This window comes from Brassica napus, chromosome A6 (assembly GCF_020379485.1).
Source record: "Brassica napus cultivar Da-Ae chromosome A6, Da-Ae, whole genome shotgun sequence".
NCBI lineage: Eukaryota > Viridiplantae > Streptophyta > Magnoliopsida > Brassicales > Brassicaceae > Brassica > Brassica napus.
In genome coordinates this window covers 9324512-9343630 of record NC_063439.1, presented here as the reverse complement: position 1 = coordinate 9343630, position 19119 = coordinate 9324512, and the positions used below count along the sequence as shown (strand labels likewise).

The following is a 19119-nucleotide window of genomic DNA, read 5'->3' as shown; positions in this document are numbered from 1 at the left end:
CAACATTGGTATCTCTTGGCAAGGGACCTATCAAAAACACTGTATCACAGTATCAGTTGAATTGTTACATCAAGGATGAAGACTGACATAGAGAGATTGTGTATATTTATTGATCGTCTCTAGAGCTTATCTTGTAGGTAGTAACAGTTTCGTTTGATCAATCGCATTTGGCAAATCAGTCTACATGGCCTTCTTGTTCCATTCATTCTGATTTTTCGATGCTAACGATAGTTATAATTAAGTTGTAACCAAAAAAGTACACAATAATGGTCCAGGTTTCTTCGAGAAATGAATTTAAAATAGTAGATGGAAGGTCGATATGTCTGGAAAAGGAAAAAACTACGTGACTCGTGAAGAGTTGTGCCATGCCATGTGGTGTCCAAAAAGAATCGTATCCTAACGTCATCGTTTCACCTTTTATAAAGCATTATTGTCTCTCGTTTCTTCTCCTTAATTCTCAAGTCTTTTGCTTTTCAATCATTGACGTGGGACTCAAAACGAACCTCAAAAATGCGATTTTCTCTATATTTATGAGAATTGTTGTGTGTAATGTAGTGGTTATATGTAGTAACTAAACATTGATTGATAAACAATTTTAACGTTTTTCAATTTTAATTTGAAACAAAAGCTATCAATCCACTAATTGATCCATATCCAAATATATTAAGTTTCTACATGCATGCTAGATTCGGATATAAACGTAAAACTGTGTATAACAATTTCATTGGTGTCCATTCTGAGCACGCATAATAAAGTATCCACATTGCTTGCAGACTGAATCATACTTATATATCATGCACAGTCCACTGCGCTATACTTTTGTTTTTGTCTACATATTATTACATCACTTTGTTCCACGTAAATGTCAGAATCTCAACAGATATTGACCTAAACAGCGACATACAAATTAAGTTTTGTCATTTGATACAAAGCCAGATAAAAGAATGTTAAATTTTATTTTATCTTTGGGATTTTTTGCTTTTCTTGGCAATTATTAAGTTAGGTTTTAAAATTTTTAGCTAATGCAAGTACATAATTATATATCTTGTCTTATATTATACGTATTGAAGTATCTAAATAATGAAAGCCCCAGTTTCATGATTTAATTTGTCCTACACAAAACGACTATTTAGGTCATCTTCCGTAATCAACTCAACTGCTGACGTTGATCGTCCATTAACCTTAGCCTCATAATCAAACCGAATAAAAATTTTGTTGGCATTATCCCGGTTAAAGTTGTCGTAAACCGCTGGACCCTTTTCGGGGGATAGTTGAGATTGTGGCTGCCCAGATACCAGAGTTATCGAAAAAAAAAAAAAAAAAAAAAAAAAAGTTGTCGTAAACCGATGGCTTGGGTCGACCAGAATAATCTAAGCTATGTGCTCGTGGTGACTGATGACTGACTTACTGGTGACTGGATAACATTACCAGCTTGATCACTATGCTAATGAAGAGCATCAGCTTCTAACAAAAATTCAATAGTAACACAAGTTCAAAAAAAATTAATAATAACAATAAAGGACGTCAGCAAGAACTCTTTACGTATTGTTAACAAACTAAAAAAATCACAATTTTGTATAAAAAGTTAAAAAGTATCAAAATGTAATAAGAAATATACAACCATTTTTCAAAATGAAATAAAATATAAAACAACAATCTTTATGTGTAACAAAGATGAATTATCTTACCTGTAAAAATGGAAGAGTAAGTGGGAGGCAGACTAATGAATTGAGTGAATGATATGACACCTTAATCGATTTATCGATGCCGTTGGATTTAAGTTTGCCTTTTAGTTTTTGGTTAGGTTTGGTTTCGCTAAGTAGCCAGTAACTTTCTAGTTATCGAAATTTACTTAGAATCTCTATTAACAGAAGTATAATATTGTGAAAAGGGATACCAGCCACTGCACCGCAGAAAATACAGGCTCGAGTTACAATCAAAACGTCACGCTCTGAACAGTCTGGCTTGTTCACAAGGTTCTTTTCATTAGAAAAAAAAAACAAATAATTGTTTTCTAAAAAAAGTTTCTCTTTTTGGTATATTTTTTAAAGATTAGTATACAACCATAAACTATTAACAAATTCGTTTAAGAGGAAACAAACAAAACAAAAATGGTCACAAGAGTGTATATTTAGAGGATGTGTGGTTCACTTCCCCAGGCGAACCAGTTATAAAGATAAAATTTTAATTTCCAAAATATTAATACAGAAAATTGGAAAATGGTTACAAGAGTGTATATTTAGAATTTTAGAGAATGTGTGGTTCATTTCCCCAGGCGAACAAGTAAAGATGAAAATTTCATTTCCAAAATATTAATACAAAAAATTTGTTAAAAGTTTTCATTTCCAAAAATACAGAAAATTGTAACAAACAAATATTTTTGTTAGTTTCTATTCTTATATTTAAATTTAATTAGTAAGGCTACAATTTTTTTTTATGTCTTGGTATTTTTAAAAATAAACCAAATAGCATAATAATTACACTAATTTATGTGGACCATTACTCTTTGTAATTTGATAATAATTGTTTTTTTTTTCGCGGTGAAGCGGTTGGCACACGCTGATTCTTCATATATACCCCTGAGGAAGACGCTTTCTGATACACAACACTCACCACATTCTCCCTCTCACGCTTTCTCTCTTCTCACAGTACAAGAAACGAACAAAAAAGAGAAACTCTTTAGAGATCAAAAGATGAACATCGCTCACACCATCTTCGGCGTTTTCGGTAACCCATTTCCCTCGATCTCTCTCTCTCTCTCTCTTTCCTTCGTCTCTCTTCTCCATGAGAAGTCACTGAAAGACTATCTTTTTATGCTTTTACAGGAAATGCCACTGCTCTGTTTCTGTTCTTGGCTCCTTCGTACGTTCTCATCCTCCCTCTTTCCTCCTTTTTCTACAGCTCGTGACTCTGTTTTGGATTCTTTCAAGTTCTTGCCTTTCTTAGCTGTTATCTTCTTGAAAATCATTCTTTTTTTTTTTAATTTATTTGTTAATGAAAATTAGGATAACATTCAAGAGAATCATCAAGAACAAATCAACCGAACAGTTCTCTGGCATCCCTTACCCTATGACTCTCCTCAACTGTCTCCTCTCCGCCTGGTTAAAACCCTCTCATCAAATCTTAACGTCCGTCTCTTTAACAACTCTGTTTCTGAGTCTCCTCTGTTTCTTTCAGGTACGGACTTCCCTTTGTGTCAAAGGACAACACGCTTGTGAGCACAATCAACGGAACAGGAGCCTTGATAGAAACAGTCTACGTGTTGATCTTCCTTTTCTACGCGCCAAAGAAGGAGAAAGCTAAGATCTTTGGCGTCTTCACTGCCGTCTTGGCCGTATTCGCCACGGTGGCTCTCGTCTCTCTCTTTGCCCTCCATGGTAACGCTAGAAAACTCTTCTGTGGTATTGCAGCTACCGTTTTCTCCATCATCATGTACGCTTCTCCACTCTCAATCATGGTAAGCAAACAAAAAAAAAAAATCAAGAAACTAAAGATCTCTTTGATTCTGCTTCCTCAATTTATTGATATGTTTGAATTTGGATAAACAGAGGTTGGTGATAAAGACGAAGAGTGTAGAGTACATGCCGTTCTTTTTGTCACTCTTTGTCTTCCTCTGTGGTACTTCTTGGTTCATCTATGGTCTTATCGGTCGTGACCCTTTTGTTGCAGTAAATTTACTTCTCCCTTTTGTCTTTTTAGAAAGGAAAAAAAAAACAAAACTTGACTACTAAAAACGTTTTCCTTTTTTTTTTGTGTGTGCGAAGATACCAAATGGGTTTGGATGTGCTTTAGGGACACTTCAACTGATTCTCTACGTCATCTACTGCGGAAACAAAGGCGAGAAGTCTGCTGAAAAGGATGACAAGTCACTGGAGATGAAAGGTGAGGAGAAGAAGCAAAATGTGGTTAATGGAAAGCAGCAAGAGCAGCAAGTTTAGTTCTTTCAATGATTTGTTCTCTCTATTTGTTCTTCTTGCTTTTAGAGTTTTAGTTTGGATGTAACAAGATTTAAAAATAACTATGCTGAACAAAATGTCAGATTCCTAATGTCTTCCTACTAATAAGTGTGATTGAAGTATGACTACTTACTGCCTCTTTGACATACAAACATGTAAAAAGACTCGGCTTCTATTTAAGAGAGACAATAAATTTTATCACCCAAAACCAAAATAACCAAACCTAAACTAAATCCTTAATACCCGAACGGATCCTAAACCTCTAGAACGAACAAAGAGAACTGGAGAACCAAATGCCCACGGCTTTGTGACATGCAATCATGTAAAACAAAAAACTCTGCTTTTATATATAAGAGAGATAAAAACAAATAATTGTAACCATAAGTGTTAGGTTAGCTTAAGAACCTCTGATCATATCCCTGATCTCTGGTTAATAATAATACATGGAGAGATGGATTGACCTAACCAGTTTTAAATATAACACAAAACATTCGAAATAAAACATAAAATAAAGTCTTTTTGTTTTTATAGAAACATAACGACTCTTTTTTACCTCCAAGCCGAAGCAACAATCAAACTCTTCTCCTCCCAGCAAAAGTGAAGCTCACCCATTTCCTCTTTAACCTTATACTTACTGCAATAATCTCGCTTTATCAGACTCTCTATATTGCTCGTCACTCTCCCACTCATCGGCCTCGGACTGAACCCCGCCATCATCATCCTCGCTCTCCATTTCCCAGCAACCTCGTACCTCTCTATCCTCTCCTCTCCCTCGCAAGCAACGATGTTGACAATGTCCCTAGCGAGACACTGCCTCTCCACGTTCATCCTCTCTTGGCTCTCCCTCGGAAGCGTCATGTCCAGCGAGTCGAAAACCGCGGAGTAGTACTCGTAAGCCTCCATGAATCTCGGGAAGAACGGGGAAGTGTTCGTGTTCACGTCTTGCTCCACGACCGTGACCAGCTTCGGGTTCAGGCTTTTGACCATGTGGAGCAGCTCGTCGCGCTGGTTCACCGTCGTGACGCTCTCGTCAGGCATGTGGTGGAGCTGGAACGCGAAGTTGACGATCAATGCCTCTCCCGGTTTGCAGCCGAGCGTGGAGGGAGAGACGATGTTGGTCTTGGAGGCTACTGCTTTGAATGTGAAGGACACTCCGTGGTCTATAGCGAGCTGTTCGAGTCTAAGGCCTATGATTCTCAGCCCGCCGACTGAGCGTTGGACTGACTCAGGGTCGTCAACGCCTGTTAACCTCAGGCGAGGACGGCCTTTAACAGGAAGATCAGCAATGGTTTTGATCAGCGTCATGTACTGGCTCCCTTGGTTTATATCGAAATCTATTATGTGGACCTCTTCTTCACCTCTGATGGAGTCGATTATTGCGTCGTTAGCTGCTAAGAAACCGAACTTGAAGCAAGGGCAGACCTCGAAGAGGACTTGCATTGCAGCTAGCCTCTCGTCAGAAGGAGGCTCTTTGCATTTCAATGCTTTGTAGAGGAACTTACCCGAAGCAGCCATTCTTGCAGCGAGGCCTTCGACCATGTAAGCTGCGATTCTCTGAGAAGGGTCTCCTTGGATTGATACTATCTGTCGAAGCTCGTTCACCATTGACAAAGCTTCTTCTGACTTGCCTTCGGATAAGGCGTGAGCGCAAGAGATCAAGATTTGCTTTGGAGTTGTTGTTGTTGTTGATTGTGAGATTACCTCTTTGCTGCTTGCGTGAGAGTTGGAGTCTTCGGATGAGGATTCTTTGGGAGACCATTCGTTGTCAATCTCCATCAGCTGATCTATACCAATCATCTTATCGTCGTCGTCTTCGTCGTCGAGAAGGGCTCTTTCGAGCTCTTGAATCTTTGATCTCATTTGTTCATCATCAAACTCCATGCTTGGACTTTGAGTTGCCACTTGGTAACCTCCAAAGAGACTCATTGAGGAAGTTGAGGTTGAATCAAAAGGTAACTGATACTCCATGGAGCATCCGAGAACCGGTCTAGACTGGTAAGGAAACGATTCCAGAGAGCCAAATGAGCTAACCGAGGCACCACCAGAGCCAACAGGATGTTGTTGTTGTGCAAACTCGTCTGTTGGGGAATCGAGAAAGTACTTCTCATAGCTTTGGCTTGGGTAAGAATCATCAGTCAGGCAAGTGTTCTTGGACCTGTCTGGATCAAACATTTCAACTGAAGTGCCACCACCAGTGTTGTAACCATTCTCATTCAATGAGTAAAGCTTCGGGTTCCTGTATGCAGCTGCAGCAGATAGCTCTACCGACCTCACCAATGACATGACTCTCGCTTTGATATTAGTGTTCTCTAGCCACAGTTTTGTACCACCACTACAAAAATGTCACAGTAAAATAACATCAAGCCACTGATGATTCTAACAATAAAAAAAAGAATGTTGAATCATGCAAAAACAAAACCAAAAATTAAAATTAAAAAAAAATAAAGATTAGGCTTTTTTTAGTTACTATATCATCATGATATGTAGACCAAATATGAAAGTTTATGATCCAAATCTCACCAGAAAAAAAAGAAAGAAAACAAAAAAGAGATTTTTCTTAAGGATTATTCCTTTTTGTTACTAATCATCCATCATCATATATAAACAAAGTATGGAGCTTTTATGATCCAAAGCAACTAATTAACACAAAAAAAAAACTATTATCCAAATTCACCCAAATCATGTAAAGTTTGTTCCTTTGAAATTGACTTTGGGTTGATTAAAAAGAATTATAGAACCCCGGGCACAAGGATCTATGATTTCAATTGCATATTGACTCAGTTCAAACCGCTTGCAAAACTAGGTTAGTGAGATTCTAAGGAATACGTAAGCAAAGCTGAATAAGAAGAAGAAGAATCGGGTTGGTGAGAGTCAATTTACCAGGGAGAGATTAAGAGCAGATGGGTCTTCGATGATTCTGGAGATGCACAAAACTGAGATTTGACAAAGAAGAAATCTGATTTAAACGTCGTCAAAAGCCTCAAAGGTTTGACCTTTAGGTTCTACTGTTTACACATAAGAGGACAACCACTATTTGTGTTCTGATTTTCTGGCTCTGTCTCTGTGGTCTTTGTTTTAAGATGTGTTTTAACCCTTTTAAAAGATCACTCTTGTGGTGTTAGGTGTTTCAGTTGAAATTTTTATTAAAAAGAAAAACTTTCAGATTTTTAAGCAAGCAAATATGAAGATTGATTAGAAAGACTGAGAGAACCAAACTTGATTTTTTGAGGAAATTGCTTACAAATTTATAAATTCCTTACATGAATAAAAAATAAATAAATTGGTTTTTTTTTCCAAGTTCTACTGTTCCAGAAGGTTATTGAATAAAATGATTAAATATCTTAAAATATCATTGGAAAAGAATAGGGTCCCGAAAAGAATACGATAATTAGCAGTTACGTGTCGGTTTTGGTTTTGTCGTGTTGACCAATATTGATTATCGCTCGGTTTCTTTCTTGGTAATTTTCGATTTATGATATTGTTATTTAGCAATTAGAAGAAAATTACTGATCGTTGGATATGAATGGAAGCCATGACGGAAGCGATCGTGGGGTGACGAGGGTGCCTACGACAGATCCCACTAATTGACATTTTGATTAATTTATTCACGATTTCATGCTGTTGTTAGTGCAGTTTTGGCGTGTTGATTCTTTATGAAATGTTCAAACGCTCTTTTCTCTCTTTGTCAACTTTGGAAAAGTACCTTTGTAACTTTGTTTTACCAGATAATTACTCAATATATGTATTATACTGATTTGTGATTATAAGAGATAGCAGATTCAGTTTAATTAGTTTGATTACAATTTTAACTTTAAACCCACAACATAAACTCAGGTTATTGAACTTTATCCTAAGTTGCATATATTTGTTATATGTATACTAAGAGCCAACGATATTTTATTTTTCCTTCTAAACATTAAATATAGAATAAAAGTCATTATAATGATGCACTATATCTTGCACCAGTTATAGTAGCTTATTAGTTATGTGATTTAGAGCATTCCTAATGTTAACTTTTCTTTTTTTAAATGAGTACTATGTAGTAATAAGTTTTGTTCCAATCTTATTTTATTTTAGAATGAATAAAAAGTGGAATTGGATATGCAATATTGAACTACTATTTATAAATAGTACAAATTTCTGGTGTTTAATGGGCCATTTGTATATAGAAATCTTCAAATAACATGACTGTTTAACGCGAGGCATCTCCTCTGGAGCCCCCAAACGTGAGTTCGAAAATCTCCTATGGGCTCTATCAACTACCTATACCCCTCATTCATTAATGAGTCGCGAAATGTCGTTTATACCCTTCTGTGGGTGAAATAAAAAAAATGGAAAAATCAAAAATTGAGGGAATCAGAGATGTCGGGTTGAGAGGAGGGGTTCTGGTTCTGGTTCGGCACAAATTTCGGTTTTGGTTATGGCGGATTTATAGATTGGGCGGTTTGGTTATATGATTCTGATTCAATGTCAATTAAATAGATAAAAATTAAAATAAAACAAAAAATATGAAATTAAAACGAGAAATAAATTACCCCCATCGTGAGTCCGCCCCAAGCTCGATCGATTCCAGCTCGTCGAATTCAATTCGCAGCTCCCGAGAAATCTCTCAGCTCCCCAGAAAGCTCGATCGTTGGATTCTCCGGTGAATGCAGGTTAGTTGTTCTCCTCCCCAAGCTGCATTGGATAAAAATTGTTTTTAAGGTGTGTAATTGGAAATGTGAATTAATTAAAGCATATGGTTGGTTGATTGATTTGAGTTGCCTCTATGGAATTGAGTTGAGTTGAGTTGAGGTTCTTGAGCCTATAGTACCTGAAACCTCAATTTGATATGTAGTTGAAGCATAACTTGGTAAAACTAGTAGAACTGATAATTGAAGTATATAGGGGAAATTTCAATTATACACTTTGTGGTGTACCACTTTTCACTTTTACCACTACTAAATGGACTTTTTTAAAAATACATTCTTCATTAAATGGCAAAAGACTAAATTAACCTTTCCTTATCTTCAACCATAAACACCTCTTTTCAGATCTATCTTCTCACTCGTGGAGATCCGCCGTCGCTGTATTCATGAGTTTCACGGTGTCCGTCTTTAACGAGTTCATCGTCTTCTTCGTCAAGCTTCTCTTTCGTCTTCCTCAAACATGTCGTTGTTGTATTTATGAGCTTCACCGTGTCTGTCTTTAACGAGTTCGTCGTCTTCTTCATCGAGCTCCGCCGTCGTCGTTTCATGAAATTCAGTGTGTATGTCTTTAACGAGTTTGTGTTTTAGTATCAATTGCTCTTTTTACGATGAATTATGAAAGTAAGACTTTTTAAATTAGCTTCTCTCTTTCTTCCAAATATGTTGATTTAGTTTTTTTTTTTTGGCTGATTAGTGACAGTTCTGTCTATCTTGGTTCCTTATAATTTCTGAAAAAGTTTCCAATGAAACAATCAAACAAGATTGCTTTAGACTTCTCATTTGAACATGTTGATCTAAAAGAAACAGTTTTGATAGTGAATATTGAGTTTGGCAACTTAGAACCATTTATAAATCTGGGTTTTAAGTAATTTTAGGGGTTTCTCTTTTCTGTTATCCAAAAATAGAATACATTTAATTTGGATTTGTCATCTGAAGGATTCTGGCTAAGAGAGAGATTATCGATAGAAAACACTGCATATTAAAGAATTATAACCCCTTATAAATCTAGATTTTAGGTTATTGTTGATAATGCAACTCAACGATTTACAGGGTTCTAGAAAAGAAGTATTTTTAACAAGAGTTGTATATGTCTATACATATAAATGTGTGAACTCAAGAAGTTTTTTGTTGTGTTATCCTATATTATTTGTAAGACTTTTGTCGAAATACATGAACACTATGCTTATCCATCTTAGACCACGATTAGAAGTTCATATCATCGTTTTAATAAGTTCATATCATTGATGCTTCAGACTTCTCATTTGAACATGTCGATTTAAGAGAGGTATTTTCCAATAGTACACTGCATATTAAGGAATTATAACCTCTTATAAATCTGGGTTTTAGGATATTGCTGATAATACATCTCAACGATTTACAAGGTGTTATAAAAGAAGTTCTTAAACAAGAGTTCATCGTATATATCTATAGAAAAACATATAAACGTGTGAACATGAGAAGTCTTGTGTTGTGTTATCATATATTCTTTGTAAGACTGTTACCAAAATACATGAACATTATGCTTCGATAACGTATCTTTACACGATTAAAAGTTAACATTATCTTTTTATTTCGTCAGGCAGTTAGATAGCAATGAATTTTGCACATCTTCGTGATTCCTCTGAGGATTTATGAAGCTGGAACAGATCCACTAGACAATCCAAAAGTGATTATCCAATCGGTGTCTTGGTCAATAATGTGAAGCATTTTATAAAAGATTATAAATGTAGTTTTATATGGGTTTTATAAATTTGTAAATTAGAGATTTGGGAGACTTATAAAACTTGTTTATTATTTGTTACATCTTTTGGTTAATACAATGTTTGGATTCTCTAAGGAATACAAACATTTGGTGACCCCAACGCTTCCAGATCTTAATGACATAGATTTTGACAGTGTTGTACAATTAGTTCAGCAAGGATATAAAAAGAAGAAAAGTTAATGGGAACAAAATTTTGTGGATTTACTTTTTGCAGTATATGATATAGAGCAATAACACATGAAAGAAGATAAAAGTGAAGAGAAAAGAAATTTAAAGGGCAAATAAGAGTTTATAAATCATTTACAAAAGTTTATAAAACATTTTTGTAAGTTTATAAGCGATTTATAAATGTTTATAAATTATTTGTAAGAGTCTCTAAGATCTATGGTTCACTTTCTCAGATCAACTAATGTGGGTAGATCTATGATTATTGATGAATGTAAATAATTTATAAGGGTTTATAAAAGCATTTTATAAACTATTAATAAAAGTTTATAAAAATGTTATGAAAGCATATATTCAATTTATAAGGGGTATTATAAGAGTTGTATAGGTTTATAAATCAACTAAAAGAGTCTATAACCATTTAGAAAGCTTTATAAAACAACTTATAATGGTTTGTATAATAGTTTATAAGGGTTTATATAAATAATTTATAAAATTGATACACCATTATAAAATAATTTATAAGGGTATGTAAAATTATTTGTAGGAGTCTATAAACCATTTATAAAGACATATAAGATTTGTAAGTCCGACAAAGGAGGTTTCTTCTTCGTGGAGCTGAAGCGGTGGGGTCTGAAGCGGTGGAGCATTGTTCGCTGTCCACATGTGCCTCAGAATCTGCCACGTATCATCATCTCTTTATAAAACATGCACGTGTTCTTTATTTTTATAAATTTAATCTTGTGTATCAAAGTGTTGGGCTTTAAGCCGAAAGACTTGTGCCCATAATTTCAGCCCATGAGGCTTAAATGAAAAGAATGTTGACAAAAAAAAGATTTATAAGGGTTTATAAAAGATTTTAATGGGTTTTGAAGAGTTTGTATAGGGTTTACAAAAAAATATAAAGGTTTTATAAGACTTTATTATAAGATTTATAAATAGTTTAGAGAGTCTTTTTAACCTGTTAGAGAAATATCTATTCAGCCAAAAAACATATCAGAAGAATCAGGTTAGTGGTATTTTGAAGTGTTACAACTTTTTATTTCATGAAATCAGGTATAAAGTGTATGACAAAGCGTTGTAAGTATATTAAGAAATGACGCATTATTAAAAGATACTTGCTTGTTACTAGTACTTAATCTGAAGGATGAATGCTTCTTGAGACATTAAGAAACATACATTCAGAAAGAAATCGTTATAGTCTTCTTTGAGTGTGAATTCAGCTGAATCAAACCGCCAAGCAAGAGGAGTAGAAGGCATCATCATCATAGAGCCATGGCGGATTGGGGAGCACCAAGTTGATGAGCTCTTCAAGCAATCAGTAGACTTGGGATATTTTATTTTGATTTACAAGAATGTATAAATTGATTCATATAGGTTTATAAATAGATTTGTAATACTTTATAAAATATCTACTGCAGTCTATAAGAGTTTATGAAGGTAATTATTTTATGAAGTCTTATAACATTTTATAGAGGCTTATAAATCTGTATATAAGGGTTTATAAAAATATTATAAGAATTTAATAATCTTCATCGCACAATTTGTAAGAAAAATAAATCTTTTTCAAGAGTTTATAAATCTTTTATAAGATTTTATAAATCTTTACATTTAGAAGTAAAATATTCATAAAGCTATTATAAGTTTAAAAATTAAAATCGGTGATATAAATACATGAAGATGCTTGTTACTAATTTTCTTAAAAAAGAAACTAGAGTAAATGTAAAGTACAAATGATTTACACCTTACAATCACTTATAAGAACACATGTTACACATATATATTACAGAAAGACATGTGTCTTGTTTCTCTTATATGTGTCAAGAACATATATATTACATAAAAACACGTGTCTTTTCTCTCTTTCTGCAACTCCAATCTTCTTGAAAATTGTGTTTCCCTCTGAAAACATAAAAACATAAGGCTAAATATATATATTGTTTTACGGTTTCTTTTATAAGGCCTTACAAATATAAAAATGGTAATAAATTCTTCAAGCGGGTTACCTTTATAAAATCACTTATAAATTTTATAAGAGCTTATAAAACCTTGTATCAACCATCTATAAAGTTTTTAAAACATATATAAATATTTATAAAGCTATTTAAAAGAGTTTATAAAACTATTTACAAGAACTTATAAGCTATTTATAAGAGTTTTTACATTTATTTATAAGTGTTCATAAATTAATTTACAAGGTTTATAAATCTATTTATAAGAGTTTATAAATCACCAAATTAACCAACTTTCCACCATTTCTTTGCTTATTAAAGAACATCATTCTTTTACAGTTTCTTTTATAAGGCCTTATAAAAAGGTACAATTGAGTATTGAGATGATTCATTGAGAGATACTTGGGGTTTCTGAATTTATAATGGTTTATAAAAATTTATAATGGGTTTATAAAACCACAATGTTAGATGAACGCCTCAGTTCTGCAGATGCACATAATATATCCAGACCAGATATATAGCCTTCTAGAACCTTTATCACAGCAATAGCAAAAGTCTGATTAACAAGAGTATAGCAGCTCTTGTTATTGGCTTCTTCATTTTCACCTACTTTACAGCTCCCCCCTGTCCCTCAACTTCCAACTTGAAGTTTATGAAATGGGTCTACGAAGTTATGGAGAAGAAAGACCAAAGAACCAAAGCATCATATGTTTCAAAGAATTTGTCCCAAGGCGTCAGTGCTTGATAACCGATGCCACAAGCTCAGACTTTGGTGGGTTGTCCTATCAGCTGGCTCAGAGCATAATACATAAGAGAGCTTATGTATCCTAATAAGAGAAGACTCAACACCTTGCAGGGCATTCAACACCAACCTAACCAAACTTAATTCCTATTAAAAAGCAACAAAATTGTCAGAGAATGTGGCCAAAAGTATAAGTAGTCTCAATATACGTCTTTCATCTAAGCACTAAAGATATTCCATTGTTCTGTAATTAATTACTAAGAATAGAAATCTGAGAACATCACATCGTAATCTTCCCAAAAATAATGATTTTGCTGTAACTCAATACAGTACACAGAGTACTAAACTCAAATAAAAAAATGATACTTCTTTTTTCCCAAATCATTCCTTATTAGGTTTCAGATCCTAGCCACTCAAGCAAAATGCAAAGCTCATGTTTCCACGCATACAAACATGAAAAGCGTAAATGGTAAACTTACAGAGACAAAGGAAGAAGATAGAGGAGAAGCACGAGTTGGAGGAGGAAATTGGCGGCTCTGAGAATGTAAGGATTCCCAATTACTTGGTGGAAAGGTAAAGCTCCTCCTGTTTGAGCTTCTCCAGAAGCGAATCAACGCTCGTCGCCATCGTCATTATTTCTCAATGGAGGAGAAAGTGACAGATCGTCTTGTTCACCTGAGCTTGTAGAGTTTTTCAGCTTCGTCGGAGAATTCGTCAGCACCGTCAAATCCGCCGGAGAACTCGCCAGCGCCGTCCGAAGAACTCGTCAGTGTCGTCGGATTTGATTACCGTCAAATTCGAAATCAATCTGGGAACTCTCAAATTTAGAATTGGGGGAGAAAGAGAGTAATTTAGGTTTAATTATTCAAGGGTATAATTGTACTTTGTCTATTAAAATTTTAATGGTAAAGTTGAAAATTGTAAAGTTGAAAAGTGGTATTAGCAAAGTGGTATTAGTGGCAATTCCCCAAGTATAATATGTATAACTGTAGATAACTAGATAACACTAGTATAACCGTGACTTGAATTTGTTGTTTTTGCAGGATACAATGTCGAAACACGTGAGCATACATTTCAAATTCAAAGATCGAGTCTATAGTGTAACCATGAAGACAACAGTGGATGATATAACTTTGGCAATGCTTGAAGAAAGGTTGTATAAAAAGTTATCGTTGAATGAAAGGAATGTAAAACTGGTGCTGAGGTACATGCCGATGGTGGTTGGATGTGAGGCAGAGCTAACTATTTGTGATGATGAGGATTTGTTTGGTTACCTAATAACAATTGATAAAGACAACCGTAGAAGTCTTTTGTTAGTGGAGGAGACTAGTGTATCGGATCAGTTAGAGGTGGTGTCAAGAGTGTGCAAAAGTTCTGTTGGTATGAATTACCAAGCATTGCAGGGAAATGATGATGAAGTCGGACCTAAAGCCCTGATTCTGTACGTAGAAAACGGGGAGGCAGATCAACAGAAGAAGCAGATAGAGGTAGAGAATGATGACGAAAGAAGACATGATGATTTTATGGAAACAGACGCTGAGACAGAAACCGCAGCTGAGACGGAAACTGCAGCTGAGACAGAAACCGCAGCTGAGACGGAAACTGCAGCTGAGACGGAAACTGCAGCTGAGACTGAAACTGCAGCTGAGACAGAAACCGCTCCTGAGAAGGACATCACAGCTAATATGGATGGCAGTGGTAATATGTATGTTGAGCAGCTACCTTTAGTAAAATGTAGTCAAGTTATAGAGGAATGGGGAGATGCTATGGGTCTGTACCTTCTGCAGGAATTTCCAAACAAGAGATCACTTCAAGAGGTGGTGGATAGAGCTGCATTTGGTTGCAACTTTCGTTATGTTATTAAAAAATCTGATCGAAAACGGTTGGTGTTAAAATGTTGTGAAGCAAACTGTAAATGGGGATTGCGAGCTGCGAGGATTCGAGAGACGGAAATTTTTTCTATTAGGAGGTACTGGGGTGTGCATACGTGCTCTCGGACTAATCAAAGTAATAGCTGCAACAGCAAGAGGAAAGGATCTGCAGAATTAGTTGCAACTTTTTTGAATGAGGAATATCCTGGAAAACTGATGACTCCTGTTCCGAGAGATATCATAGACTTAATTAAGTTAAGGCTGGGTGTATCAGTATCTTACTCCACAGCCTTGAGAGGGAAAAATCTAGCTATACGTGAGTTGCGAGGTAATTCAGAAGACAGCTACAAGATGTTGCCTAGCTACTTGTACTTGTTAGAGCAGGTTAATTCCAGAACAACAACAGAGGTGAAGTTGGATGAGGCAGGTAAGTTCAAGTACCTTTTCATAGCTTTAGGAGCTTGCATTGAAGGGTTTAAGGCCATGAGGAAAGTGATTCTTGTGGATGCTACATTTTTGAAGAACGGATATGGTGGGGTACTATTATGTGCTAAAGCTCAAGATCCTAATCGTCACCATTATCCCCTCGCGTTTGCGGTACTTGACGGTGAGAATAATGCTAGTTGGACTTGGTTTTTCGAGATGCTCAAAACTGTTATACCGGACTCTTCTGAAATAGTTTTTATGAGCGATAGAAATCAGAGCCTCATCACTGTTGTAGCTAATGTGTATCCACAATCTCACCATGGCCATTGTATATGGCTTCGAGCTCAGAATGTGAGAAACCATGCTTATAACACCATCAAAGCCGTAGTGCCATGGAGATTTATGGAGTTGGCTACGTATTACACAGTGCCTGAGTTCGAGGCTGCTTATGCATCTTTTAAGGTGAGATATCCTTCAGCCTGCAAGTATTTGGAGGAGAACACTAACAGGGCAACTTGGGCTAGGGTTTACTTTCCAGGTTGTAGATACAACTTGGACACTAGCAACAGTGTGGAGTCGATGAATGGCGCGTTTAGGGACGCAAGGAGGTATGCCTTGATACCATTGTTGGATACAATCTTCAAAAAAATATCTGACTGGCTTAATGAACATCGGAAGGACGCCGTGTCTGGATCACTTGATACCAAACTGGTTCCTCTGGTTGAGATCCATTTGCACAACTTATGGGGCAAAGCTGAGAAAACGCCAGTGCGTGAGCTGAATAGTTATGATCTTGAGTACGAGGTTACCGACACTGACAATGGGAAGGTTTATTTGGTGAATTTGATAGCGAAGTCGTGTAGCTGCAAGGTATTTGATTATGAAAAGTATCATTGTCTTCACGGACTTGTTGCTTACTTATATTTCCTTGAGGTTCCTGATGCTAATGGTCGTCGACGTGAGGTCAACATAGAGTATCATCAGTTGTGCTCAAAGTATTACTGGACAGAACTTTGGGAAATGGCTTATTACAGGACCATTTATTCTGTGCCGGACAAGTCTGAATGGATTGTACCGGATCACATCAAAGAGCTCCAGATCATACCTCCGAAAAAGCTGACAAGGAAGGGAAGGAAAAAGGTTAATAGGAATCCATCAGTTGGAGAACGGCGTAAAAGGACACAAAACGTAAGGCGAGCGAGAACAAATTTTGGTTTTAATTGGCTGTTGTTTGGAATGCGTTCTAATCCTCCAAGTGAAACAAACTAAATCTTGGAATGTTGCTTTTGCTATGTTGCTTTTGCTATGTTGCTTTTGGTATGTTGAACTTGGAATGTTGTTGTTGTTAATTTTAATCGGGTTTGGACAACTACTGAGAACCTTGGTATAACTAAGTATAATTGTTCCTGAATATACCCGAATTTGGTTTTTTATATATCCAATAAATGATATAAATTCTCCATCTTCTCTCTCTCTCTTCTCTCACTTTTCTCTCTCGAGACTCTTCTGCTTAATTTCTGAGGACAAAATATCGAATATGCAAGGAGATGGTTCGGGTTCGTCAAGGAGAAGGGAAAATTCTGCGAGAAAATTGTGTTTCTGTCGCTTAGATGCCGAAATAAGACAAGCTTGGACAGACAAGAACCCGGGGCGACGATTTTATGGCTGTCCGCGTTATAAGGTATCCCAGCTGATGATAAAAATTGTGATCCAAGATTGAAAAATAAAGAAATTATTTACAATGGAATTTTTGGCAGGAGAAAAATGGATGCAACTACTTCAGATGGTTTGATGTAGAAGATGGTACAGAATGGCAAAAAATGGCTTTGATTGAAGCCCGAGATGAGATCCAAGAGAAGAGTAGGGTGATCGAGCAGTTAAACCAAACCATTGCAGAACTCACAATTAATTTGGAGAGGATCCAACAAGAAGAGGAAATTGTTAGAGACTTTCAAAATCTCTACGTTTAATGGTGTGAGAAAGTTTTATTTTAAGTTTACTTACTTATGTTTCCCTGTATTGGAACCTATGTATTTTCTAAGTTTGTGCACTGTCGAACTTATGTTGCAACTATGGAAAACTACGGAAAATTAGTAAAACAAGGTGTTACTATGATCGTAAATAACAGATATTTACTTGACATCATCCCCTCTAATCCAACACAAAATTGTTAATGCACAAACACATTCACTTCACTACTCCCCTAATTCATCAACAGAAACTCCTCCTGAAATTATATTAGTGAAAAAAACTAAACTAATTCATCGTCATCACATTTTCTATTATGCATTGTATAGTCTTTCCAAGTTCATTTTCTTAATAAGAGCAGCTTACAAAGGACTATTCTACAATTCTCCTGCTTTCGAAAATATTCTTGCAATTATCAGTTAAACTTGAATGGTAATAAGGGAAAATAACAAGTAAAACCTTCTTAACCAATTTAAATTATACGTAAAACTAAAAAATGTTGAAATCACGAAAAATAGAACTATGAAGAAATTTGGTAACACCTGAGACTTCAGTATAACTATGAGCAAATATTTTGGGGGGGGGGGGGGGGGGGGGGGAAACTAAAAAAAATTTCGCGCCTAATCGATAATATTCTAAAAATCTCAATTATTTCGGTCAAAAAGTAGACTCCCTCTCTGCTCTCCGTCTCGTCTCGTCTACTGTGCTCTGTCTCACTTTAGTCAATTATTTCTCTCTTTCTCTCTCCTCTGAGACAAATCCTCTCCTCTCTCTCTTTACTCTCTTCTCATCTCGTTGATATCTACCGACCTCCCTTCCTCATCTTATCTACTCCACTCCTCCTCCTCCTCACACTCCTCACACTCTTCCCTCCTTCATCTTATCTATTTCAAAATTCCCTCTACTGACGATGACTCACCCGTACAAAGAGATGAAGGACATGAAGAAACACTACGACATGTTAGGCTACATTTGCGACGTCCAGTATGGAATTCCTACCCGTTGTCCATGTAGCGGTGAAATCAAGACATATGTTTCTCCAAATCCTAAGTATCGCCACGATTTCGATACCTTGCCTGGGAGTAGGTACTTCACCTACAAGAATTATGAGGTAATTTCCTTCTTTGTAGAACTAAGTTAAACTTAGTTATACTCTGGGTAAAATAAATTTAATTAAACTTAGTGAGACTTAGTTATACTGAGTGAAACCTAGTTATACTCTGGGTAAAACTGTTTTAATCCTACTAAGTGAAACCTAGTTATACTCTGGGTAAAACTGAGTTATACTATGCGTGAAACTGTGTAGGATGATGGGATGCACTTTCGTCAGCCATGGGCTTTTGGTGTTGAGGATGAAGTGAGGCGCCTAAAGATGGAGGTGAATGATATGGCTGAAGAGATTGCTAAGCTTAAGAGGATTATTACCTCTACCTCTCGTCCATGAGATTCTCAAATCTCAAGTTCTTACTATGGATGTGCTAAAAATAAGAACTTTGCTTTGTATTCCCTATCTATTTCCAGTTTCGGTTACAAGTCTTTTTTTTTGTTCTGTTAAGACTTGTATAAGTACTACTAGGTTTGTTCTGTTA

At 35.9% G+C, this 19119-nt stretch overlaps 2 protein-coding genes across 2 annotated transcripts; one reads left to right on the top strand and one right to left on the bottom strand.

Annotated features, from left to right (window-relative positions):
* Nucleotides 1-2556: 2556 nt before the first annotated feature.
* On the top strand, nucleotides 2557-4084 carry LOC106347359 (bidirectional sugar transporter SWEET1). Its single transcript, XM_013786883.3, has 6 exons — nucleotides 2557-2727; nucleotides 2826-2862; nucleotides 3006-3101; nucleotides 3178-3457; nucleotides 3549-3668; nucleotides 3765-4084. The coding sequence occupies exons 1-6, from the start codon at nucleotides 2694-2696 to the stop codon at nucleotides 3936-3938; spliced, it is 741 nt and encodes a 246-aa protein (XP_013642337.2). The 5' UTR covers nucleotides 2557-2693; the 3' UTR covers nucleotides 3939-4084.
* Nucleotides 4085-4279: 195 nt separating this feature from the next.
* On the bottom strand, nucleotides 4280-7176 carry LOC106347358 (scarecrow-like protein 1). The gene is made up of 2 exons (XM_013786882.3): nucleotides 6837-7176; nucleotides 4280-6288 (listed from the first exon to the last, which is right to left on the bottom strand). The coding sequence occupies exon 2, from the start codon at nucleotides 6237-6239 to the stop codon at nucleotides 4506-4508; it is 1734 nt and encodes a 577-aa protein (XP_013642336.2). The 5' UTR covers nucleotides 6240-6288; nucleotides 6837-7176; the 3' UTR covers nucleotides 4280-4505.
* Nucleotides 7177-19119: the final 11943 nt, after the last annotated feature.

What these genes read in the sequence shown, in the direction of transcription:
- LOC106347358 (XM_013786882.3), bottom strand. Translation starts at nt 6,239, where the DNA reads ATGTCATTGGTGAGGTCGGTAGAGCTATCTGCTGCAGCTGCATACAGG.
- LOC106347359 (XM_013786883.3), top strand. Translation starts at nt 2,694, where the DNA reads ATGAACATCGCTCACACCATCTTCGGCGTTTTCG. An exon ending in CACCATCTTCGGCGTTTTCG is followed by an intron (nt 2,728 to 2,825) that starts GTAACCCATTTC and finishes ATGCTTTTACAG; the next exon opens with GAAATGCCACTGCTCTGTTT. An exon ending in TTTCTGTTCTTGGCTCCTTC is followed by an intron (nt 2,863 to 3,005) that starts GTACGTTCTCAT and finishes AATGAAAATTAG; the next exon opens with GATAACATTCAAGAGAATCA.